Below are 26,885 nucleotides of genomic sequence, written 5' to 3' on the forward strand. Positions count from 1 at the left end.
AAAGTGTAAAAGTTATTTTACTTTAATACAAAATTATACATAGAAAATCATATGAGCAAAATCAAATATTCACTAAATATCAGTGAAGTTATCATTGCAACGTCCATACCAGCTTTTCCTGCATCCTCTCCCCATCCCCACTTGGGCTGGTGTATTTCACTGCTGTGTGGTAAAGCCGTGGGCCCAGGGAAGCAGAGCTGGCATCCACGTCTACATGTTTGGGGCCCCCTGGGTGGGTGCAGTGGGGCTGCAGGTGACCCCACTGTTTTTTTCTTCTGCTTTCTCAATTTCCTCTGCCACTCCTGCGCTGGCCCAGCGTTCAGGGGTGTTCAGTTCTGCAGCCGGGGAGAAAGCCTCACCCCTTCCTCCTCGGACGGCTTTGAGGGGAAGCGAAGAAGCAAGTGCAGTGGGTATGAATGGCACTGAGAGATGATTGTGGAAGTTGTCTTTGCGGGTTGTCTTCTGTGTCTGAGAACGCAGTCGTGGCCTCAGGTCTACGTCTGCTTCCCTGATCGGAAAGAGAACCTGGGTGGAGAGAGAGAGGAGGCGGTCAGAGGAAACAGAGAGAGCTCTGAAGTGGAGGGTGCACAACCCCCTGCAAATTCTGTAAGCAGCTCCTGCAGGCCGTTCACTCAAAAGTTTATTTTTTAAGAGCTCATTATGCAATAGGCACTGTTCCAGGGCTTTCCATCTACTAGTTCATTTCACACATGAGGAGGTTGAGTATAGTCAATATTCCCATTTTACAGATGAGCAAACTGAGGTTCTGGGAGGTTAAGTAACAGCCCCAAGGTCACACAATTATGTCTTGGAACTGGGAGTTGGGCCCAGAAGCCACTTAACCACTGTGCTAGACTGACAAATGGAGTCTGGAATGTTTTTGTTTTCATTGTAAGTGGTTTTTATCGTAGAGGAAATGATAACTTCTCAGTGTTCCCTGAGAAGGAATAACGAATGACTAACATGTAAATTCTTGGAAATAACAGATAAAACATATAAAGATATCCCCTGAGGCATGAGCACCAAACTTTCAGTCCTCCTGACGCACTTGACACATGGGGGTGATCACAAAGTAGCGTCAATGCTAGTTCAGGTTGTCGGAAAGATGCAAACATGGCCAGTGAGCTGAAAAGTCAGTGATGGGGATACAGGCTCTTGCTTCTAGTCAAAGACAACCCCCAGTCCCAGCCCCGCTAGCAGCTCTGCCAGAAACGGCAGGGGCGATCCCTTGACTCATGTGTGGATACAGGCGTTAGGGCACATCCGCCCTCCCCCTGAACCTCTGTATACCACCTCCCAACCCCCACTTCCCTGCCTCAGGAAATGACATCACCCCCCACCCAGTCATTCAAGCCAGGAACTGGGAGTTGTTCTCATTCCTCTCCTGTCAGCCCATCTGTTGTATTTTAGTCACCATGCCCCAAATATGTTCCTAATCCCACCACTTATCTCCTGCACTGCCACCCCCAGGCCGAGCCACCCTGATGAGTACCACAGCCTTCCTGTCCGCCCCCTCCCCCGCCGCCCTCACAATCCACTCACAGAGCAGCCAGCATGACTGCATCACTCTGCAGAGCCAAGTCATTCCTCAGCTTAAACCCTTCCAGGGCTCCCCATTGTTCTCGGGACAAAGATAAAAACCCTTCTTAGCGTGACCTAATTCTTCGGGAAGTCATTCATTCATTCACCCCATAGCTTGTCTGATCATGAAATCGTGGCCTCACTATCTTCAAACCTGTGTCTTCAATGTGCGCTCAGTAGTGTCTGACTCTTGGCGGCCCCGTGGACTGTAGCCCGCCAGGCTGCTCTGTCCACGGGATTCTCCAGGCAAGAATAGGGAGCAGGTTGCCATGCCCTCCTTCAGGGGATCTTCCCAACTCAGGGATCGAACCCAAGTCTTGCATTTCCTGAATTGGCAGGAGGGATTCCTTACTAGTGCCACCTGGGAAGCCCATGTCCTTAGGCTGGCTTACATACATTTCATTTTTGCCATATCAGGCTCAAACTCCAATTATGTGACCCAAAGAACTCCCCAAGAAGAGGCAGAAAGAAACCAGTAGCTTATGCATCTGGAAGCCTTGTTTCCAGTGCGATCCTCAGCCAGTGACTATCCCACATAAACACTTTCAGATCTGATACCCTCTGTAGGGTGGAGATGCTCTCTCATACATTATCCTACCCCAGGAGACCCTTTCTAGGGAGAAGAAACACTTTGACTCTGTCCTATCAACCCTTCTCCACAAAGTGGTCAGAGTAAACTTTTTGTTTTTTCAAAAAGATTTTATTTTGTATTCTCAGCTGCATCATGTGGCATGTGGGATCTTAGTTTCTGGACCAGGGATTGAATCCAAGCCTACTGCATTGGGAGCATGAAGTTTTAACCCCTGGATCACCAGGGAGGTCCTTAAGCTTTTTATAGGTGAATGCAGACATGTTACTCCCCAGCTTAAAACCTTCCAAGGTCTTTCCAAAGCACTTAGAATGAAACCCAAAGTCATCACTGGGATCGATGTGGCCCAGAACGACCCGATCACTTCCCACTCCAACCTCACCTCCCTTCTCTTTGCTGCTCCAGCCACCATCGTCTCTGCTGCACAAGTTGTCTCCAGCCTCTGACCTTTATACCTGCTGTTCCTTCTGCCAGAAAGGCAGGGAAAACTCAGATCATTATGGTCTTTCAGGGCTCAGCTTGAATGCTGCCTTTTCACAGGCGCCTTCCAGGACTCAACAAATTTAAAGTAGCTTTTTATCGGGACTTCCCTGGCGGCCCAGCGGTTAAGACAGTGGTTCCATGGCAGGAAGGACGGGTTCAATCCCTGATGGGGGAACTAAAGTCCCCCATGCCTCAAGGTGAGGCCAGAAAAATGAAAAAGTAGCTCCCTGAAATTGTCCTGACCCGTTCACTCTCTACCTCTCCCACTAGAAAGTAAGCACCATGAGGGCAGGGACTCTGTCTTGTTCACTCCACCCCAGCACCTAGCACAGTGCCTGCTGCACGGTAGACCCTCAATAAATATTTGCTGGAGGAATAAATAAATGTGGTTTCAAGTGGTCTTGTCTGACAAAGCTTTTTTCATGCAGTCATTCAAGAAACCTGGACTTCCCTGTGGTACAGTAAATAGGAATCTGCCTGCCAACGCAGGGAACACAGGTTCAATTCCTGGTCCGGGAAGATTCCACATGCCTTCGAACAACTAAGCCCGTGTGCCACAAGTACTGAGCCCACATGCTGCAACTACTGAAGCCCGCGTGCCCAGAGCCTGTGATCCACAGCAACGGAAGTCATCGCAATGAGAAGCCCATGCACCACAATGAGAGAGGAGCCCGCAACTAGGAGCCCGCAACTAGAGAAAGCCCGAAGGCAGCAATGAAGACCCAGTGCAAGCAAAAAATAGGGAAAGAAAAGAAAGGAGAAAAGAAAGCCTGGCAGAGACATCCTTGGTGGTTCGGTGGTTAGGACTCCACACTTCCACTGCACGGGGCCTGGGTTTGATCCCAGGTGAGGAAACTAAGATCCCACAAGCCTGGGAATACTTAACCAAGAAGATGCATGCTCTGTGGGCATTCTACCCCCGCAGAATCATGTCCTCCCTTCTCTGGCCTGCTCTCAACTCCAGGAGGCTGACATCTGTGGATGATCTCAACAAGCTCCCTTGTCCTCTAGCTTCTGGCTGGGCTCAGCCAATGGGAAGCACCAGCAGGAGGTGGGAGGGTGGGAGGAGAGAAATGTAGGGGTATTCACTCCCGGCTCTGTCCCTAACAGCCTTGTCTCACTAGTCACTGTGTGTTCCTCTTCTGAAGGCCACACTTCAGTCTGAGTCCCCCAGGACCCCTCACAGCTCCCTCTCCTCGCTCCTCTGTTGCCGCCCCAGGGTGCTTCTCCATCCCTTATCTCTGTTCCCACATCTGTAAAATGTCCCTTCTTGAAATCTTTTCAGTCACTCCTTTTGAGTGAACCTTGGTTTCTTGATAAACAAGAACTCTGGCTGATAGGCCCCGTGGCCCTGCAATTTTCCTCCTGGATGTCTATCCCTGGGAAATTCACACACAAATCCATGAGAGGACATGAATAAGCATGTAGATATTCACTGCAGCACTCTCCACAGTGGGGGAAGGCAACCTGGTATCCCATCACTGGGGTTAGAAACAAGAGGTGTGTCTACACTGCTAGGTGGATAGATCTTAAAAAACTGCTTAGGAACTTCCCTGGTGGTCCAGTGGCTAAGACTTTGAGCTCCCAATGCAGAGGGCCTGGTTTGATTCTCGGTCAGGGAACTAGATTCTTCAAGGTCACAATTGAGACCCGGTATATTCAAATAAGGCCTTCCCTTGTAGCTCAGATGGTAAAGAATCCACCTGCAACACAGGAGACCCTGTTTCGATTGCTGAGTTGGGAATTTCCCCTTGAGGAAGGCATGGCAACCCACGGCAGTATTCTTGCCTGCAGAATCCCATGGACAGAGGAGCCTGGCAGGGCTACAGTCCGTAGTGTTGAAAAATGTTGGACAGGACTGAAGTGACTGAGCACGCATGCATGCATAGTCAAATAAAGAAAAAAATTAAAACAAAAAATCGCTTAATGTCCATCAAGAGATGAATAGATAAATCAAAAGTGGTCTACACATACCATGGAATATCACCAGGCCTTAAGAAAGAAATTCTGACATGTGGTACAACATGGATGAACCTGAGAACAATATGCTAATCATATAAGCCTGTCACAGAAGGACAAATACTGTATGTCTCCTCTTATATGAGGTCTCCAGAGTAGTCAGATTCATAAAGACAGAGAGGGGAGTGGGGGTTGCCAGGGGCTGGGGGAGGGGAACTGAGCATTTAGTGTTTAATGGGGACAGAGTTTCAGGACGGGATGATGAAAAAGTTCTGGAAATAGATTGTGGTGATGGCTGCACAATATCATAAATTTCCTTTTTTCTGGCCACACCACCCAGCATGTGGGATCTTAGTTCCCGGACCAGGGATCAAACCCATGCCCCCTGCAGTGAAAGTTCAGAGTCTTAACCACTGGATGGCCAAGGGAAGTCCCTGTAAACATAATGATATATAACGCCCCTGAAAAATGGGGACTTCTCTGTTGGTCCAGTTGCTAGGACTCCACACTCCCAATTCAGGGGCCTGGGTTCAATCCCTGGTCGGGATAATTAGATCCCACATGCTTAAAAAAAAAAAAAAAAAAAAATCCCACATGCCAAAACTAGGAGTATGAATTCTGAGACTAAAGACTCCAAGTGCTGTGGCTGGGGATGTGGAGTACCTCAACTAAGGATCCTAAGTCCCGCAACTAAGACCTGGTGCAGCCCAATAGAAAAGTATTTTTTAAAAAAATGACTAAAACAGTCTCACAGACATAGAAAACAATCTATTATGGTTACCAAAGGGGAAGTATGGGGGAGGAATAAATTAGGAGTTTAGTATTAACAGATACACACTATATATAAAACAGATAAAACAAGAAAGACCTACTGTACCACACATGAAATAATATTCAATAACTTGTTATAACCTATAACAGAGAAGATATTTAAAAAGATATATATTATATCTATGTATAACTGAATCACTTTGCTATATACCTGAAATTAACACAACACTGTGAATCAACCAAATTCAATTTTTAAAAATTGATTAAAATGGTAAATTTTATGTTAGATATAATTTTTTAAAAATACTAAAGAAAAGGATCATTCACACTCAGTTCTCAAAACCCAAAGCATTTGACCATATACTGCTTAAAGCTGTGCCGCGCAATACAGCGGCCACTATGAGTCTTAATGGAAATACGTTGTCCGTGTGAAATATACATAAGATTTCAAGGGCTTACTATTTTAAAAAAAAAGATTGTAAAATATCTCATTAACAATATTTTATAGTTATTATCATTGAAAATGACAGTATTTTGGAAACATTAATTAGTAAAACATATTACTAAAATTTTTGTTTAAAAGTGCCTGAAGAATTCCCTGGCGGTCCAGAGGTTAGGACTCTGAGCTTCCACTGCAGGGGGCAGGGGTTTGATCCCTAGTTGGGAACTAAGATCCCGCAGACATGGCGCAGCAAAAAAAAAAAAAAAAAAAGCCTAAAAAAGAAGAGTGCCTGGTAAAAAGAAGGGGGAAAAAAGCACTAGGAAACAGAATGAGAATGAAGTGTTAAACAAAATATCAGTTACCATTGAAAACACATCCACATAAGACAATATATACTTTTTCCAACACGTTAAATACATATGAGATGGGCTGAGGGGGAGGGGAGCTGGGAGCAGATTGTGAATGGGGGGATGGAGATAAAGAGGGAATAAATAAAAGCAAGAAGAAAGAAAGCTTGTGCTGACAACAAGCTCATCGTGCCATGAGCTGAGAATCACTAATGGAACACTCTGTTCCTGAAGATCCAAAAAGAGAAAAAAAAAAAAAAAATCTCTCTTCTCTCTTGAAACAAAGGCATCTTAATTAAAACTATCCTGGAAGGTAACCCAGAATCTCTGACCCCTCAAAATTACTTCCCTGTAAAACCGGAATTGACACAATCCTTACAAAATTGGTCACGGCAGTACCTCCAGGGTGAATATCTCGCCTGGCACACAATATAATATAGACTCAGTGAGAGTCTGTTGACTAACTAATGACCAAATACACAAATGGAAGTTGAGGTCCCCTCAGCCCTCCCTGGGAGGCAAGACTAATGAAGCAAGAGCTGGATGGAGGCTGAGGACCTGTTGCAACCCACAATGTGGGTTCATTCGGATCACACAGTTTATTTTTAAGCTTAAATGATTTGCCAGCATTTGGAAAACAGATTCCATGAACAAATCTGATGTCTTGGCATCTCTCAAAAATCAGAAGGTCTGTTAACAAGCTGTTCATTGGTCAGACAGAACTGAGGGGCAAATGTCCCCTACCCTACCCTACACCCCCCTCACACATCCACATGAAGTGCTTGGCCCCCATAGACTTTTGAGTTAGACACCCTTGACCAAGGCTGTTTCTCACTTTCGATCCAAAAGACCAGGAGCTGGTAAACTGTCACCAGGCCAGACATTTTCAAAGCAACCAAGACCAACAGGCTGCTTGCTTCAGCCTGGAGTGGAGGAAAGGTGTGCCTCAGTTCAGCTCAGTTCAGTTGCTCAGTCATGTCCAGCTCTTTGCGACCCCATGGACTGAGCATGCAAGGCTTCCCTGTCCATCACCAACTCCAGGAGCCTGCTCAAACTCATGTCCATCTAGTCAGTGATGCCATCCAACCATCTCATCCTCTGTCATCCCCTTCTCCTACCTTCCATTTTTCCCAGCATCAGGGTCTTTTCCAATAAGTCAGTTCTTCGCATCACATGGCCAAAATATTGGAGCTTCAGCTTCAGCACTAGTCCTTCCAATGAATATTCAGGACTGATTTCCTTTAGGATGGACTGGTATGGTCTACGGCCATACCACCCTGAATGCGCCCGATCTCGTCTGATCTCGGAAGCTAAGCAGGGTCGGGCCTGGTTAGTACTTGGATGGGAGGATGGACTGGTATGATCTCCTTGCAGTCCAAGGGACTTTCAAGAGTCTTCTCCAACACCACAGTTCAAAAGCATCAATTCTTTGGCACTCAGCATTCTTTAGGATCCAACTCTCACATTCATACATGACTACTGGAAAAACCAGAGCTTTTTTTTTTTTTTTTAAGTTCTACCACTTTATTGCTACCAACCCATCTCCCTCCACCCTCGTGCACACATGCTCAGTCATGTAATCCCATGGACTTCAGCCTGCCAGACTCCTCTGTCCATGGACTTTTCCAGGCAAGAATACTGGAGTGGGTTGCCATTTCCTTCTCCGAAAACCAGAGCTTTGACTAGATAGACCTTTGTGGCAAAGTAATGTCTCTGCTTTTTAATACACTGTATAGGTTAGTCATAGTTTTTCTTCCAAGGAGCAAGTGTCTTTTAATTTCATGGCACCAGTCACCATCTGCAGTGATTTTGGAGCTTAAAAAAATAAAGTCTGTCACTGTTTCCACTGTTTCCCCATCTATTTGCCATGAAGTGATGGGACCAGATGCCATGATCTTAGTTTTTTGAATGTTGAGTTTTAAGCCAGCTTTTTACTCTCGTCTTTCACTTTCATCAAATGGTTCTTTACTTCCTCTTTGCTTTTTGCCATAAGGGTGGTGTAATCTGCTTATCTGAGGTTATTGATATTTCTTCTGGCAATCTTGATTCCAGCTTGTGCTTCATCCAGTCTGGCATTTTGAATGATGTATTCTGCACATAAGTTAAATAAGCAGGGTGACAACATACAGCCTTGATGTACTCTTTTCCCAATTTGGAACCAGTTCGTTGTTCCATGTTCAGTTCTAACTGATGCTTCTTGACCTGCATACAGGTTTCTTAGGAGGTAGGTAAGGTAGGAATTCCCATCTCTTAAAAAGTTTTTGACATTTTGTTGTGATCCACACAGTCAAAGGCTTTAGTATAGTCCATGAAGCAGAAGTAGATATTTTTCTGGAATTCTCTTCCTTTTTCTATGATCCAACAGATGTCGGCAGTTTGATCTTTGGTTCCTCTGTCTTTTCTAAATCCAGCTTGAACATCTGGAAGTTCTTGGTTCACGTACTATTGAAGCCTAGCTTGGAGAATTTTGAGTATTACTTTGCTAGCATGTGAGATGAGTACAATTGTGCAGCAGTTTGAACATTTTCTGGCATTGCCTTTCTTTGGGATTGGAATGACCTTGTCCAGTCCTGTGGCCACTGCTGAGTTTTCCAAATTTGTTGGCATACTGAGTGCAGCACTTTCACAGCATCATCTTTTAGGATTTTAAATAGCTCAGTTGGAATTCTATCACCTCCAGTAGCTTTGTTCATAGTGATGCTTCCTAAGGCCCACTTGACTGCACTTCACATAGGATGTCTGGCTCTAGGTGAGTGATCACATCATGGTTATCTGGGTCATGAAGATCTTTTTTGTATAGTTCTTCTATGTATTCTTACCACCTCTTCTTAATATTTTCTGCTTCTGTTAGTTCCATACCATTTCCGTCCTTTATTGTGCCCATCTTTGCAAGAAATGCTCCCTTGGTATCTCTAATTTTCTTGAAAAGATCTCTACTTTTTCCAATTCTGTTGTTTTCCTTTGTTTAAGAAATGGAAGAAACTAAGGTGTGCCTAGTTGTATTCATACCTGGAGTCAGAAAAGGCATATCTGGGGACTTCCCTGGTGGTTCAGTGGCTAAGACTCTGTGCTCCCAATGCTGGGGGTCTGGGTTCAATCCCTGGTTGGGCAACTAGATCCCACCTGCCACCAGTAGGAGTTCGCATCACACAACTAAGGGGTCCCACATGTCACATCAAAGATTGAGGAACCTATGTGCTGCAACTGAGACCCAGCACAGCCAAATATATAAATAAAATGCTTTTTAAAAAAAGAAGAAAAGGTATATCTCAGGCTGTTGTCCAAAGGTTCCCCACATTCAATTGTCTGGGCATTCATTAAAAATCCAGATTTCTGGGCCTCATCCTAGAACCAGTGACTTGATTTCTGAGAATCTGAACTTTAACTATCATCTCACACTCTATGGTTTGAGGTGCAGCAACCAAAGAAACTAGGAATGAACAAAGGTGCATGAAAACAAGGGGAGTGTTTGAAGGAAACTGTCTTATGTGTCCTAATGTTGGGAGACAAGGGGCCCTCCAGAGTTGGAGGTAAAAGAGGTGATGATTTATCCCCCGTAAACCCCAATAATTATTGCTATTGTTTTTCTTGTTGTTTATTAGTAGTAGTATTATTATCTGGTTATTGTTGTTATATCACAGGGAGGCAGTACAGTGTAGCAACTGGACTTCTTTGGGTTCAAATACTGACTTCACTACTTACAATGTGTGTGACCTTGGGTACAGAACTTTACCCCCTGGAATTTATTTCCCCATCTGTGAGTCAAGGATAGTAACAGTATCTACCTCATAGGGTCACTGTGATGAGTCAATGAATTAATAATGTCAGGTGCTTACACTACTGCCTAGAAGATACCATAATACACCGGCATAGAGTTTTCATATCAGCTGCAGGACCACCACCAGGAGAGCAGGGCCTCCCCCTCTCACCCCAACTCCTTTCTTTAGCAATTATTTAGTGGCAACGTGGGGCAGCAAGTCAACTTACAGTTTCCTTATGATTGTCTTCTCTTTGTTGCTGTTGGCATTGCTGCCCATGGGAACAAGAGTCTCTTTCTCTCTTCTTCCTCCTGGGCCTTCTCTTGGTGGAATCAGGCCACTGGGAAAAATGAGATAAATAAGTGGGTTGTTTTATTGCAGATCTCTTATCTGTGCAGCTTTGAAAGTGAAGGTTCTTTTTTTTTTTTTTTTTACAGTTTATTTATTTACATATTCATTGTTATTAAAAAATTATGGAATGCTTCATGAAATTGCATCTCATCCTTATGCAGGGGCCATGCTAATCTCTGTTTTGTTCCAATTGCAGTATATCTGCTGCCGAAGTGGGCACTGAAAGTGAAGTTTCTTCATAATTATTTTTTTTCATAATTATTATTATATAAATAATACTATCACTGAAAGCTCTAGAGTTAGACATTCTGACCTAGAATCTCTGGAATCTTCCTTCCTCTTTTCCAATGTTGCTACCTCTTCTTTCTTTTTCTTAGCTAATTACCATGACTGGTACTTCAAGCTTCTCTATTTTCTAGAAACATGATCATGTATAAATTCTCTAACTCAGGGCTCCCCAACCCTCAGGCCACCAACTGGTACCTCCTGTCAGATCAGCGGTGGAATTAGATTAGAAATTAAGTGCACAAAAGTGTAAAGCTCTTGAATCATCCTGAAACCATCCCCCGCTCCACCCTGGTCTGTGGAAAAATTGTCTTCCATGAAACTGGTCCCTGATGCCAAAAAGGCTGGGGACGGCTGCTTTAACTTAAGCTTTGATTTCCTAATTGGTAATAAAAGGATCATAAAAGTACCTGCCTTCTAGGATTGAGGGATTAAGTGAGATAATACATGGAATTCATTCATTTAACAAATATTATTAAGCTACATAGTCTACCAAGGTATATAGACATAGCAATGAATAAAACAGATAAAATATCTTCTCTCATGCAATTTACATTCCATTGAGAAGAAAACAGTCAACGAACAAATAAATAAGTAAAAATGTAAAAATATACAGTAAGTCAGGTGGTATGAAGAGCTAGATTGATGTTAATCAATTGATGTTAATCAATAAGATGTTAATCAATTGATGTTAATCAATAAGATACTGAGTTCAAGTGACCCAAAAAGGGCCAGAGTATTTCCCTGGACTTGATGTACAGAACTTGGAAGAAGGCTGTTCTCTCTCACTTGCTCAATTGGGACTGCCAGCAGTCATGCTCCCTAAGATTCAGAAAAGGATTGTCTTTAATACAAGATAAGGAGGCCAACAAAGAAAAAGAATCAAAGAAAGAATCAGTTCTGGGGTCCCTGATTCCAACCCTGAGGTCTTAGATGCAGTTTTTTCCTTTATTTCTGAGAGCAATTGTAGGATCCTTCCCAGCTATGTGAACCGACAAAATCTCCTTTTGTACTTTGGCTGGTTTGAATAGGATCTCTGTCACTTGCAACCAAAAGAAGCCTGACTGTGATGAAGTGTTTCAATGTCTGACCCAGTAAGCTCATTAGATCCACTTAGGTATTTTGTTGTGTGTACCAACTGGTAAATTTATGCCTATGGTACAGGCATAAATTTCCCCCTTACCATAGACTGAATTATATCCTCCCAGAATTCATATGTTGGGACTTCCCTGGTAGTCCAGTGGCTAAGACTCTGAGCTCCTAGTACAGGGAGCCTGGGTTCAATTCCTGGTTAGGGAACTGGATCTCACATGTTGCAACTGAGAGCTTGCATGCCACAACTAAAGGAATCCACATGCTGAAACTAAGACCCAACACAGTCAAAAAACAAGAAAAAAAAATTTTTTTTAAAGAATTTGTATGTTGAAGCCCTAACCCCTAGTATTACAGTATTTGGAGATAAGGCCTTTGGAAGACAATTAGGTTTACATGAGGTTATGAGGGTGGGCCCTCATGATGGATTAGTGCCCTTTCAAAAGGAGATACAGCTTTCTCTCTTTCTCATTCTCCCCACCAGCTGATGACACACCAATATGGCAGCTGTCTACAAGACAGAAAGAGCCAAAGCCAACCATACTGGCAGCTTGATCCAAAAATTACCTTTCTCCACTACCTACAGCTACAAAACACCCTAAAACTTAGTAATTTACAACAATGATGGGGGACTCTCTTGGCAGTCCAGTGGTTTCAATCCCCGACTGGGGAACTAGGATCCCATACATGACACAGGGTGTAGCCAAAAGTAAAAAAAAAAAAAAAAGAAAGAAAACAAACAAACAAAAAAAACAACCAATGATTTATGACTTCTCATGATGGCTCTATTTTTTTTCTTTTTTTTTTTTTTCTGGCTGCTCTGCACAGCTTGTAGGATATCAGTTCTCCAACCAGGGATTAAATTCAGGCCTTTGGCAGTGAGATTGTGAAATTCAAACCACTGAAACCGCCAAGGAATTCCCAGATGGCTCTATCTCTTATGGTTGATTTGGTGGTTCTCCTGATGGTCCAGTTTGGGGTTCTCAAGTGGCCGTGTTCAGTTGGTGGATCAGCTGAAGCTGTCATATAGGACCCCTCGATTCTTCATGTGACCTCTCCACGTGACTACCTTGAGCTTCCTCATAGCATGGCAGTCTCAAGGCAGCAGCCTGAGATCACAAACATGGAAGCTGCTAGGCCTTTGAGAGTCTTAACCTTGGAAGCCAAACAGCATCACCTCCATCACATTCAACTGGTCCAAGCAAGTCATATGGCCATCTAGGTTCAAGGAAAGGAAAAATAGACTCTACTTGTACTCCGATGAGAGGAGTGGCAAAGTCTCACTACAAAAGGAGTGCCAGATGGGAAAAACTGTTGTGTCCATCTTTGGAAACAGTCTACCATAGCTGCCTTCAGTTAAAAACTATCCTTAGTATGAGCTTGGGCTTCCAAATTGATGCAGTTGCTAAGAGAACACCTCAGTTGACATGCTGCTTTCTCCAGAATATATAACGCTAGAGACTAAACAGAATCCTGCTATCTGTCTATCAGCCTGCACCAGATGGGAAGTACCCATCTGTTGTTCTCTGGGAATTCAAAACTGGAACCAACATGTGTTGCTTTATTCACTTGCAAGCTGCTTACGGCATTGGCAGTCTAGCAGTTCCTCTTTTTAATTAACTGTGTCTGGAGCACTTATTAAATGAGATGAAGGCAGGTCTTTCCATTAACGTGGTTCCAACCTCAGTAGAAGGAAGACAATTAAATTCCTGTTGGCAGAATTCAGTCCTTTCGGATAGGACTTTCTAAGGATATTTTTACTTGCTGCTCTCTTAATGATGTCACATTGAATGAATTTAATGAATAAGATCATTGGGGGACTTCCCTGGTAGTCCATTAGCTAAGACTCTGTGTTTCCAATGCAAGGGGCCTAGGATGGATCCCTGGTAAGGGAACTAGATCCCACATACTGCAATTAAGAGTTTACACGTTTCAATTAAAGATCCCTCACGCTGCAAACCCGGCACAGTTAAATTAAAAAAAAAGATTTTGTTTTGTTTTGTTTCAGAGTACATCTCATACTTCCAAACTTTCCAAGTTTCAAGGTGGTGTGATAACAAAAATCTCAGGCTCTGATGTCAGTCTTTCTGACATCACATCTCAAGGTTGCCACCACCAGCCCAGGGACTCTGAGCAGCTGCTTGACCTCTCTGACCCTCAGATCATCTTGGGGATAATATTACCCTAACTCACAGGCTTGCTGTGAACACTAATTGAAATTATGCTTGGGATACACTAAGCAGAGTTCCTGGTAAATCTGTACACAGGTCAAGAAGCCACAGTTAGAACTGGACATGAAACAATAGACTGGTTTCAAATCGGGAGAGGAGTACATCAAGGCTGTATATTGTCACCCTGCTTATTTAACTTATATGCAGAGTACATCATGTGAAATGCCAGGCTGGATAAAGCACAAGCTGGAATCAAGATTGCCAGGAGGAATATCAATCACCTCAGATACTCAGATGACACCACCCTTATGGCAGAAAGTGAAGAGGAACTAAATAGTCTCTTGATGAAAGTCAAAGAGGAGAGTAAAAAGCTGGCTTAAAACTCAACATTCAACAAACTAAGATCATGGCATCTGGTCCCATCACTTCATGGCAAACAGATGGGGAAACAATGGAAACTTTCTTTTATTTTCTTAGACTCCAAAATCACTGCAGATGGTGACTGAAGTCATGAAATTAAAAGATGCTTGCTCCTTGGAAGAAAAGCTATAACCAACCTAGACAGCATATTAAAAAGCAGAGACATTACTTTGCCAACAAAGGTCTACCTAGTCAAAGCTATGGTTTTCCAGTAGTCATATATGGATGTGAGAATTGGACTATAAAGAAAGCTTAGCACCAAAGAATTGATGCTTTTGAACTGTGGTGTTGGAGAAGACTCTTGAAAGTTCCTTGGACTGTAAGGAGATCAAACCAGTCCATCCTAAAGGAAATCAGTCCTGAATATTCATTGGAAGGACTAGTGCTAAGCTGAAACACCAAAACTTTGGCCACCTGATGCAAAGAACTGACTCACTGGAAAAGACCCTGATGCTGGGAAAGATTGAAGGTAGGAGGAGAAGGGGACGACAGAGGATGAGATGGCTGGATGGCACCACCGACTTGATGGACATAAGCAAGCTCCGGGAGTTGGTGATGGACAGGGAAATCTGGGGTGCTGCAGTCCATGGGGCAGCAAAGAGCCAGACACGACTGAGTGACTGAACTGAACCGAACTGATAAATATGAGTTGGCATGGGACTTCCCTGTGATCCGGGGGTTAAGACTCCATGCTTCCAGTGCAGGGGATATGGGTTTGCCCCCGCGGAACTAAGACCCCATGTACTGTGCAGCACCACCAATACACCAAAATGAAAAAAATACTAGTTGACTGAGCCTGTGCTCTAGAGCCCGCGAACCACAACTACCAAGCCTGTGTGCTGCAACTACTGAAGCCTGTGTGCCTAGACCCTCTGCTCTGCAACAAGAGAAGCCACCATCGAGAGAAGCCCTCACACTGAACAAAGAGCAGCCCCAGCTCGTCACGACTAAAGAAAGCCTGGGGAAAAAAAAAAAAGAAAGCCTGGGAAAAGCAACGAAGACTCAGTGCTGCCAAAAACACATACATAAATGAATAAAATGAAAACAAACAAATATTAGTAGGCGATACATTCTTATTCTTTTGGTCCTTCCTTTGCCTGCCTCTAATGAAACTGCTTTGTTTAACTGCGGGCTTCTCAGCATTATTCAACCACAGAGCTCCTTCTCGCTGTGCCCTGTGGCCTGCGGGATCTCAGTTCCCCAACCACAGACTAAACCTGGGCCGTGGCGGTGAAAGCGCCGAATCCTGACCACAGGACCACCAGGGGACTTCCCAGAGCTTCCTTTTCAAGAAATACCTATGTAAAGTAAAACATTTCAGGAAACATGGTCCAGAGGGATACAACAAAGTCCAAACCTGCTACATCAACAACTTCCTTATTTCCTGCCTTGCTTATCCTACTATTCCTCCTGTATACAATATTTATGATGATTTTTTTTAACTTTTAACTTTTATACAATTTCAAACTTAGAGAAAAGGTATAGTATTAGTGCAAAAACTTTCCATATTTTTTTTACCCCGATCCTTCAAATGCTCATCCATGTATCTATCTACCTACCTGGCCATCCATCCGTCTTTCCATCCACTGACTCATCCACCCCTGTAACTATCTACCTTCTCTCTGAACTCTCCTGAGAGTGAATTGGAAAAATCTTACCCCCTTATTCCTAAATACTTAAGTGGCTTTCCAAAGAACGAGGACGTTCTCTTACATAACCAAGTTGTTCAGTTATCAGAATCACCACACTGATCTTTTCAAATAGTGAATCAGACCTAGTCATTCCCTTGATTAAGGCATCCCGGAGTCTTCTTGTTACATTTGCTATAAAACTAGAGCTCCTTTGTGGGGGTGGGATGAATTGGGAGATTGGGATTGACACATATACATTATTGATACTATGTATACAGTAGATAACTAATGAGAACCTACTGTACAGCTCAGGGAACTCTATTCAGTGCTCTGTGGGGACCTAGATGGGAAGGAAATCCAAAAAAGAGGGGATATATGTATACAAATAGCTGATCCACTTTGCTGTAGAGCAGAAATTGATATGACATTGTAAAGCAACTATGTGTGTTAGTCACTCAGTTCTGTCTGATTCTGCAATTTCGTGGACTGTAGCCCTCTAGGCTCCTCTGTTCATGGAATTCTCTAGGCAAGAATACTGGGGTGGATTGCCATTACAACTATACTCCAATAAAAACAACAACAACAAAATAAAAAACCTAAAGCGCCTTTTTGTGGCCAACACGACCAGTTCCTGGTCTCTTCTGAACCATTTTATCACATTCCAAGTTCCACCATGGTGGGTCCCCTAAATTGGCCAAATGGTTCCCACCCCAGGACCTTTGCACTTCCTGTTCTACTTTTGCCCAACCAAACTGCTACTTGGTTGGCTGCTTCTTGTCATTCACCTCAGAGGGGTCTTCCCTGTCCACGCAATCTGACACAGGCCCCTCCCCAGCACCCCAGTCTCTGTCAAGTCACTTTTCTACATTCTCTTCAGCATCCACCACCCTCATCCGGCGTGTTCACTGCAGGCTTCCTGGCTGAGTGCCTATCTTCCCCCTAGACTAGCATGGACTTCCTATTTTGTTCCCTGATCTACCCTCAGGGCCAGGAATAGTTTCCAGCATAGAGTGGGTCTGCAGTAAGTTGACTGAACGAACACCAGAACAGACAGGTCACGTATCCAGGAGTCCCAGACAGGCTCCGGGTCTGCAGAGCAGGAGCCCCCTGCAGCAGAGCCCACCTCTTATAGCATTGCAGCTCTTCCTGCACCACCAGCAGCTGTGACTTGAGCTTGTTGCGCTCCTGAAGCACGTCCCTCAGCTCCTGCAGAGTAAAGCGTGGTCGGTTGGGATCTGTCAGGTCAACCACCATTTTGTCTGGTCCCAGGTCCACCTGTAAGAAAGGACATCGCTTGTACATTTCCCCACATGAGGATGGACTTTCCATCCCAGAAAGGGAAGTTCTCTTGTTCTGTTACTCCCAGGGACCTGATGAGGGGAGGCATTGCCTGCTGCAGGTGTTTGGTTGATGTGAAGAGTTCTGGGAGTTCCCTGGCAGTCCGGTGGTTAGGACTCTGTGCTTTCGTTAGGACTCTGGGCTCTGGTGTGATCCCTGGTTGGGGAACTAAGATCCTCTTTAAAAAATTTTAAAAAAAGAAGAAGAAGTAAGAGTTCTAAGGACTATTCTCCAAGGATGGAGCCAGGGCTCCTTGGAGAGGGGCTGAGTCTAGGGCTGGAGCAGGGGAAGTCCAAGTTGAGTCTGGAATATTCCATTGTATAAGGGATGGAGACAGATCAAAAGGACATAGTTCGAAGGTGCTCCTACTGGCCAAACTGAACAATCTGAGTAACAACACGAATAATAACAAGAATGGATAATAAGTCATCAAATAAAAAGAGGATTCAGGAATCTATAATTTTTTTTTTTTTAGGAATCTATAATTTTTTAATTTAAATTAATTAACTAATTAATGGGGATCTTATAGCTAATTTTATATGTCAACCTGACTGGGCTAAGGAATACCCAGATAGTTGGTTAGCCCATTATTTTGAGGTGTGTGTGAAGGTGCGTTTTGGAAGAGATTAGCATATGATTTGGTGACCTAAGTACAGCAGAGGGATCTCCCCAGTGTGGGTGGGCATCATTAAGGGCCCAAACAGAACAAAAAGATGGAGAGAGGGTGAATTCACTCCCTGCTTGAGCTGGGACATCCTTCTTCTCCTGCCCTTGAGCACTGCACATCAATGTTCCTAGTTCTTGGGATTTTGAACTGTCCCAAACCAGGACTTTTACCATCAGTCCCTGAGACAAGCCTTCCAACTTGGACTGAATTACACCACCAGCTTTTTTGGTTTTACAGCTTGCAAGCATCAGATTGTGGAACTTCTTAGCCTCCATAACCACCTGAGCTGATTCCTATAATGAATATTCTCATCTATATCTATAGCTACATCTATATCTCCTATTGTTCTATTTCTCTGACTAATACACTGGGGAGGAAGGGAATCTGTACTTTACAGCAGAATGCCAATGAATATTTATTTCTTTATTTGACTGCACCAGATCTTAGGTGAGGCACAGGGGATCTTTGATCTTTCCTGTATCATGCAGGATATTATAGTCGTAGCATGCGAACTCTCAGCTGCAGCAAGTGAACTAAGAGTTGCAGCATGAGGGATCAGCATGGGGGATCTACTTCCCTGGCCAGGGATCAAACCCCAGACACCTGCATTGGGAGCATAGTCAACCACTGGACCACCAAGGAGATCCCTGGAATGCCAATTAATGTGTAGAAGATGGTAAGAGTTAGGAAATCCTTTTGCAACCAATTTAGTAATAATTGATTCAGGCAAGACTAATGAATAGATCTAAAACTATCGGGTGAAAATTTGTCGGAGAACAGGATATTTTACACAGGTTCAAAGTATTTTCCCATAGGCTATTTGCACATTACAAAGGGCATAAAAGCACCTTTCCAGTGCAGAAATTTTGTGGACAACACTGTAACCAAGGGCTAGAAGTTAACATCACCAAACATCACCAATAATGACAAACTGAATCAGGCACCTCCTGATACGAGACACTGAGAAGAATACAGCATTGCTTGAGTGAAAACTCTGCTAAACACGTATCACTTGAATCCAACCGTAAGGAGACACCAGAACAAGCTCAAGTTGAAGGACATTCTACAGAGACTGATACATAATATATTCAAAAATGTCAATGTCATGAAAGAGAAGGAAAAGCTGAGGAACTGCTCCAGACTAAAGGTGACTAAAGAGAGGTATCCTATTTCCCTGGTGGTCTAGTGGTTAAGACTCCGAGCTCCCACTACAGGGGGCGAGGATTCAATCGCTGGTTGGGGAATTTAAGATTCCGCATGCTTCGAGGTGCGGCCAAAAAAAAAAAAAATGAGAGAGAACGTATTTCCTAAAGATACTGTATAACTCTATATTGGATTCTACATCAGAAAAAAATGCTATAAAGGTCATTATTATGAGTTTTGAATAGGGATGGCATTTAGATCTTAGTATTCTACCATCTTTCCCCCCTGAATTTGATCATTTATTGTGGTTACATAACAGTATATCTAGGAGATACACACTGAAGTATCTAGTATTTAGGGTGAAAGATCCTAATCTTTGTTTTTTTGAAAGATCCTAAGCTTTTACTAACTCTGCAGCTACCATAATGTCTGCTCAAATAGCTGAGCAGACTTTGAATGAGTAAATAATGTGTATATACATATGTGTATATGGGTGTCTATAAATACTTCAGTCTGTATATCTTTTTTTTTAGGCTGGACTTTGCGGCACACAGGCTCTTAGTTTCCCTACCAGGGACTGAACCCACACCCCCTGCAGTGGAAGCAGGGAAGTTTCAGTGTCTATTTCTGTTCTTCTAAAAATAATTTTATTTATTTTCTTTTTGGCTGTGCTGGCCTTTGTTGCTCTGCATGGGCCTTCCCTAGTTTTGCAAGTGGGAGCTGTTCCCTAGTTGCAGTGCTTGGGCTTCTCATTGTGGTGGCTTTTCTTGTTGTGGAGCACGGGCTCTAGGCTTCAGTAGTTGTGGTGCATGGGCTTAGCTGCCCCGCAGCATGTGGAATCCTCCCAGACCAGGGATCAAACCCACATGCCCTGCATTAGCAGGCAGACTCTTAACCACTGGACCACCAGGGAAGTCCCCAGTGTGTATTTCTTAAGACACACTACACACACACGCAAACACACATATACGCACACCTGAATACAACAACTGAATCAGGGTGAAAGGTACACAAGTGTTCATTGCACTTGTCTTGCAACTCTTCCGTAGGTTTGACATTTTTTCAAACTGAAGTTAAAATGAAGCAAATATTTGAAAACAACCTAAATGTCCATTAGCAGAAGTCTAGTTAAATAAATGGAGGCACAACCACACTCTGGAATACTCTACAGGTGAGAAAGAGAATAAGGCACACCGCAAAGAGAAAAGCAGTAGTGTCCACATTCCTCCTCTTGGACCGAAAAATATCAGTGGTGTTTGAGAAAACACTGTGTCGTAAAAGTTGTGGGGAAACTGGCTCCTTTGCTGACTGCAAAGGGAGCCAACCACTTTATCCCCTTTTGGCAACAGCTCCTGGTGGCACTGGGCTTCTCTGGTGGCTCAGATGGTAAAGAATCTACCTGCCATGCGGGAGACCCAGGTTCCATCTCTCGGTCGGGAAGATCCCCTGGAGAAGCGAATGGCAACCCACTCCAGTATTCTTGCCTGGAGAATCCCATGGACAGAGGAGCCTGGTGGCCTACAGTCCATGTGGTTGCAAAGTCGGATACAACTGAAGTGACTTAGCACGTATACACATCAAAACGTCATATGCCTTTCCTTTGACCCAGTGAGTCCACTTCCTCTACATACTCAGGGGCCAACTGGTACAGATCAGAGTAATCCACTGAGGCTCGGGCTCAGAGCAAATGATTGGAAGACAAAGGTCTTTTGATAGGAAGCTGGTTAAAGCTGAGATTCTTAACATTTCTGTGTTCTACAGACCTTTTTTGGCAGTCTGGTAAAGCCCATGTAGATTCCATCTCAGAATGATTTTAAATGTATAAAACAAAAGGCATAGGATTACAAGGAAACCAACTAAGATAACATACATTCATCAAAATCTGAAAATAAATATGCGATCTCGAGACCTGCTCCTTCATTAAACACGATGTAGCCACAGGTCCAATGAGATAGAGAACAAAAACAAAGTTTTGAGATATGTACTACATTGTAATGGGATATGAAAACACCTGTGATTTCCACTGATGATTGTCACAGGTACTACTGATAATATTACTGTGGTTTGTTTTCTACGTTCATGATTTTTTAAAATTTATTTATTTTTAATCAAAGGCTAATTGCTTTACAGTATTGTGTTAATTTCTATCAAACACCAAAATGAATGCATTCATGATTGAATAAAGTGGTACATTTCATCTGGAGGCTGGTGAAAATAAAAATATAATTTCTTCCCATGCAAGTTCATGGATCTCCTGGATCAGATTCATAATCTTGGGGAACAGGGGGGAGTGGGGTCCCAAAAACTCCAAGCTGAGAACCCTCAGGTTGAGCAGTTGATATTACTGTACAATGGAAGTTTCCAAAAGCCATTAAAAGATGAGGAAATAGAGATTTTGCTGGTGACCCAGTGGCTAAGACTGAGCTCCCAATGCAGGGGACCCAGGTTTGATCTCTGGTCAGGTAACTAGACCCCCCAGGCCAGTAATATTAACTAAAAATCCTGCATGCAACTAAGACCTCATACAGCCAATAAATAAATAAATACATTTTTTTAAAAAGATGAGGAAGCTCTTTATATTCTGATTTAGTACCACTTTCATGCCATATTAAGTGAAAATAAGCAAGGGGCAGAACAGGGTATATATTATCATACTATCTGTGTGAATAACAGAAAACTATATTCATACCTGCTTTTGTTTGCATGAAGTATCTCTGGATACTTTAGAAACTGATTGTTTAAATTTTTTCCAAGGAGGGGATGTGAGATCTTTTCCAAGGCAAATACTTTTGTAACTTTTGAATTTTGAACATAAATTTTAAAAAGACAAAGGAAAAAAAAACTCACACCTATTGGGATGGCTACTGTAATCAAACAAAGAAAATATAAAATAAGAAGTGTTGGCAGGACTTCCCTGATGGTCCAGTGGTTAAGACTCTGTGCTTTCACTGCAGTGAACATGGGTTTGATCCCCTTGTGGCTCGGTTGGTAAAGAATCTGCCTGCAATGCTGGAGACCTGGGTTCAATCCCTGGGTTGGGAAGATCCCCTGGAGAAGGGAAAGGCTACCCACTCCAGTTTTCTGGCCTGGAGAATTCCATGGACTGTGTAGTCCATGGGGTCACAAAGGGTCGTACACAACTGAGTGACTTCCACTTCACTTCACTTCACAAGGAATATCCCACATGGCATATGGTGTGGCCAGAAAAAAAAAAACCAAAAAAGACAAACAAGTTTTGGTAAGAATGTGGGAAAACTGGAATTCTTGGGCACAGTAGATAGAATGTAAAATGGTGCAGTCCCTATGAAAAATCGAATGGCCAATCCTTTAGAAATTAACAACAGAATTATCACATGATACAGCGGTTCCCAAAAGTCTTGAAAGCAGGTGCTTAAAGATTGATTCACAAATCCATGTTCAGAGAAACAATATTTATACAGATCATGAGGTGGAAGCAACCCATGTGTCCATTGACAGATGGATAAACAAACCGGTGGATCCCTACAATGGAATACTATACAGCTTTAAAAAGGAAGGAAATTCTGACACATGCCACAACATGGAGGAACCTTGGGACATGAAGTGAAATAAGTCAGTGGCAAAAGAACAAAACTCATCTGACTTTACTTATATGAGGTGCCTAGAATAGGTAAATTCATATAGACAAAAAGGAGAACAGAGTTACCAGAGGCTCGGGGGAGAAGGGAAATTTGGAGTTAGTGGTTAGTGGGCACCGAATTTCAGTTTCGCAAGATGGGCATTTTGGAGAGGATGGTGGTGATGTTGCATAATAGTGTGAATTGACTTAATGCCACTGAACTCTGTACTGAAAAATGATTAAGATGGTAAATTTCACCTCTACTTTACCACAGCTAAAAATAGTAATTAAGAAAACAAGAAGAAGAAAAAAAGACAAGGGCATATTTTTTTTTTTTTAAGGGCATATTTTTATAAACTGTCTAGCGGCATTAAATATTCATTCTTCTCTGCCTTTTCCCCCACGCTTGTTCTCAAGATTACGGTTTGGGAGGAAAATGTGGTATCCCATCTGGGGCTAAAGAAGCTTGTCTGCTACGCCCCAAGCAGGAAATGGCCCGGCCCCTGTGCAGACCACACTGTTCATGATCCATCGTGGGTCTATCTTTGTGCCTGGAGTTGGAGATGACAGGAAACAAGTGCAAAATGTGAGCTGAGGGATCTTGGGCAAGTCATTTAACTGCTCTTGAATCTCAAAAGTCAGGCTACTAATCATGATATTCAACCATCTCATAGGACAGATGCTAAAGAAGAACCTTATCTACAAATAGAATTGTCATCGTGACTGATGAGTAGGTGAAGTAAAAGTGTACCAACAAAGCTACCAGAAATCCTCACTCTTCCCTGTGAATTTCAGCCACCCTCTTCCTGTTTTCCTTTCATGGCACACTTCTCGGTCTGTAATCCTGTGGGCTGGTTTTGAAGGTCTGTGTGTCTTGCTTCTCCCACTAGTTGTGAGGTTCCATGAAGTCAGGGACCTTGTCTAATTTAGCTCCATAACTCCAGGGCCCTCACAGTGCAGTCACTCATCAAATGTTACCACAAGTAAAGTCATAGGTCTGTACTTCAGTACTGTGTGGTTAAGACTAGCATCTCTGGAAAACAAAAAAAAGACTAGCATCTCTGAAGACTTCCCTGATGGCGCAGTAGACAAAAATCTGCCTGCCAATGCAGGAGACATGGGTTTGATCCCTGGTCTGGGAAGATTCCAGATGCCCTGGGGCAACTAAGTCTGTGCTCCCCAATGGGAGAAGCCACCACAATGAGAGGCCGCCACAATGAGAAGCCTATGCGCTGCAACTAGAGAGTAATCCCTGCTCGCTGCAAATAGAGAAAGCCCTCGAGAAGCAACGAAGACCCAGTACAGCTGAAAAAAAAAAAAAAAAGACTAGCATCTCTGAACTAAAATCCTGCCTCCATCTCTTACTTGCTATAAGTCCTTGGCAGATTACTTAATTGTTCTATGTCTCCGCTTCTATAAAATGGGAATAATAATAGTATGAGGATTAAATGAGATAATTCACTTGGGGAAGGTTTTTTTTTTAAACTGTAACTGGAGACCCACAAGACAGTTGTGATATTAATTTAGTGAGTTGCACAATAATTTAAAAATTCATAAAAATAGAATAGGAAAGTATGACTATATATCATGTTTAGTAAGGGTGAGTCAGGATAAATTGTTTCTTGAAACTTTTGGTTTCATCAGTTCTGGATATTGATGCAAAATGTAATTTTGTAAAATGGGGGCATAACATATATACAGAAATATGCACTAATCTTGAATTTATAGCTTGATGATTTTTACCATATGTGTATACCCACATGTGTGTGTGTATATAAAGATTAGTTTGCCTATTCTTGAATTCTACGTACAGGAGTCTCTCTTTTGTACCTGGCTTCTACCTCTCAATGTAATATCTGTGAGGTTCACCCAGATAGTTGTGTGTTTCAGTACTTTCTTATTGCTGTGTAGTATTCCATACCACAAGTTAAAAAATCCATTCCTCTGTTCCATCTGGATTGTTTCCCAGTTTGACACAATTATGAATAAAACTGCCCTGGATATTCTTGTACATATTTTTCTGTGGTCATAAACAGTAATTTCTCTATAGTTAAAATGTATTTCTTACTCCAGGTCAAAGATTCTCAAATCGTGAAACCTGGATCGAGAGCACCTGTATCATCTTGGAACCTGTGAAAAGTTGTAGATTCTAGGTCCCACTGCAGACCTACTGAGTCGGAAACTCTGGGGCTGGGGCCAGCCAATCTGTGTTTTAATCATTCAAGGTGATTTTGATGCCTGATAAAGCTGTGAAGAAAGCTCAGTGCTGAAAAATTGATGCTTTTGAACTGTGGTGTTGGAGAAGACTCTTGAGAGTCCCTTGGACTGCAATGAGATCCAACCAGTCCATCCTAAAGGAGATCAGTCCTGGTTATTAATTGGAAGGACTGACTCTGAAGCTGAAACTCCAATACTTTGGCCACCTCATGCGAAGAGCTGACTCACTGGAAAAGACCCTGATGCCGGGAGGGATTGGGGGCAGGAGGAGAAGGGGACGACAGAGGATGAGATGGCTGGACGGCATCACTGACTCGATGGGCATGAGTTTGAGTAAACTCCAGGAGTTGGTAATGGACAGGGAGGCCTGGCGTGCTGTGATTCACAGTGTCGCAAAGACTTGGACACGAATGAGTGACTGAACTGACTGAACTGCAAGCTTGAAATGCCTGCTTCCCTGATGGCTCAGATGGTACTGAATCAGCCTGCAATGCAGGAGGCCTGGGTTCTATCCCTGGGTGGGGAAGATCCCCTGGAGAAGGAAATGGCAACCCACTCCAGTATTCTTGCTTGGAGAATCCCATGGACAGGGGAGCCTGGCCAGCTACAGTCCATGGGGTCGCAAAGAGTTGGTCATGACTGAGTAACACAGCAAAGCTTTAGAACCACTGCTCAAGGTCCCCATCAACCTGTCTTCTGCAAGTAAAGATGGACTTCCTGGTGGTCCAGTGGTTAAGACTCTGCCCTTCCCTCTTCCAGCAGGAAGCCTCTGCTTTAGAACATACTCAGTGCATGGCCCAGCACCTAGTCAGTGCTCAGTTAATGTTACCTATCATAAAGCTTCTGGGCTTCCCAGGAGCAATGGTAAGGAATCCACCTGCCAATGCAGGAGACAAGAGATTCAGGTTCGATCCCTGGATCAGGAAGATTCCCTGGAGGAGGGCATGGTAACCCATTCCAGAATTCTTGCATGGGAAAATCCCATGGACAGAGGAGCCTGGTGCGCTACAGTCGACGGGGTCGAAAAGAGTCGGACAAGACAGCAATTGAGCACACACACTTCTAAACTGAGGACTTGATACTCGTGGGGATTTGTTTTGAGGGGCGAGGATGTTCAAGAGAGGTAAGCGGACCCCCTCCCACTGGGCGCTCCCTGAACCCCGCTCCCGGGGCAGGTCCCCGCTCTCCCGCACTCACCTCCGGGCCGGCGGCCGAGCCCTCTCTCCGCAGCCCCTCCACCTCCTTCCTGAGGTTGTCCCGCTCCATTCTTAGCTCCTCCACCGTCAGGTTGCCCTCATTCACCAGCGTCTCCAGCATCTCCAGGACGCGGACGATCTTGAACTGCAGTTGCGTCACCCGGGGGTCACTGCCCAGGGCCATCAGCTCACGGCCCATCACGTAGGAGATGTCATATACGTCCTCAGCGGTCAGCTGCAAGGGGCTCTTGCCCAGAGCCCCCTCGGGGCCCGCCTCGTCCTCCTCCTCTTCCTCCTCTTCCTCTCTCAAAGGGGGCTCCTCCATGGCGGCCCAGACCCCTACAGCCTCCGGAGCTGCTTTCTCGCAATCTGCGAACGTCCAACTTCCTCCCGGCACAGAAAACTTTCCGCTGGGCCGAGGACCCTGCCGGGCCAGGGGGCGGGGGAATGTGGCCCAGAAGCGGCCAATCAGCGCCGCCGAGGGGTGGGCCCAGGAGGTGGGGGCGTCGGTGGAGGCCACGCAGGACGGCTCGCAGGCCCGCACTCCCGGTGCGCCGTCCACGCCGAAGTCCGTGCAGGAGTGCGGGCCCCAGGATACGGTTCGGGACACGAAAGGACAAGAGGAAAGGAGGGCAGGGGAGAAGAGGAACAGAGAGGTTAAGGAGTGACTGTGATCGCTCCCAGCCCGAGAGCCGCTGCAGACCGGGGGAAGGGCAGTGCCTCCCAGCTCCGCCCCTTGGTAACAGCGACCGCAGAAGCCGCGTTTCCACGGAGACGGGGGCGGGGTTTCTACCGCAGCCTGGGAAAGAGGCTGAAAAGCACACAGCTTTTCCCTTGCTGAACTCG

The 26,885-nt window shown here is 44.1% G+C and overlaps 1 protein-coding gene and 1 pseudogene across 2 annotated transcripts; both read right to left on the reverse strand.

The window, feature by feature from the left end:
• RILPL2 (Rab interacting lysosomal protein like 2) lies at window positions 1-26,476 on the reverse strand. 2 transcript variants are annotated; one of them, XM_065903686.1, is made up of 4 exons: window positions 26,041-26,471; window positions 17,004-17,155; window positions 10,160-10,270; window positions 363-525 (listed from the first exon to the last, which is right to left on the reverse strand). In XM_065903686.1, exons 1-4 carry the CDS (start codon window positions 26,362-26,364, stop codon window positions 495-497), a joined length of 618 nt encoding a protein of 205 aa, XP_065759758.1. In that variant the 5' UTR covers window positions 26,365-26,471; the 3' UTR covers window positions 363-494. The 2 variants fall into 2 exon arrangements, with proteins under 2 accessions (XP_065759757.1, XP_065759758.1); XM_065903685.1 differs by lacking the exon at window positions 17,004-17,155 and having other exon boundaries at window positions 1-525; window positions 26,041-26,476.
• LOC136146173 (U6 spliceosomal RNA) lies at window positions 10,398-10,497 on the reverse strand (annotated as a pseudogene).
• Window positions 26,477-26,885: the final 409 nt, after the last annotated feature.

Source organism: Muntiacus reevesi, chromosome 13 (assembly GCF_963930625.1).
Source record: "Muntiacus reevesi chromosome 13, mMunRee1.1, whole genome shotgun sequence".
Classification (NCBI taxonomy): Eukaryota; Metazoa; Chordata; class Mammalia; order Artiodactyla; family Cervidae; genus Muntiacus; species Muntiacus reevesi.

What these genes read in the sequence shown, in the direction of transcription:
- RILPL2 (XM_065903685.1), bottom strand. Translation starts at nt 26,364, where the DNA reads ATGGAGGAGCCCCCTTTGAGAGAGGAAGAGGAGGAAGAGGAGGAGGAC. An exon ending in GCTCGGCCGCCGGCCCGGAG is followed by an intron (nt 10,271 to 26,040) that starts GTGAGTGCGGGA and finishes CATTTTTCCCAG; the next exon opens with TGGCCTGATTCCACCAAGAG. An exon ending in AAGACAATCATAAGGAAACT is followed by an intron (nt 526 to 10,159) that starts GTAAGTTGACTT and finishes CTCTCCACCCAG; the next exon opens with GTTCTCTTTCCGATCAGGGA.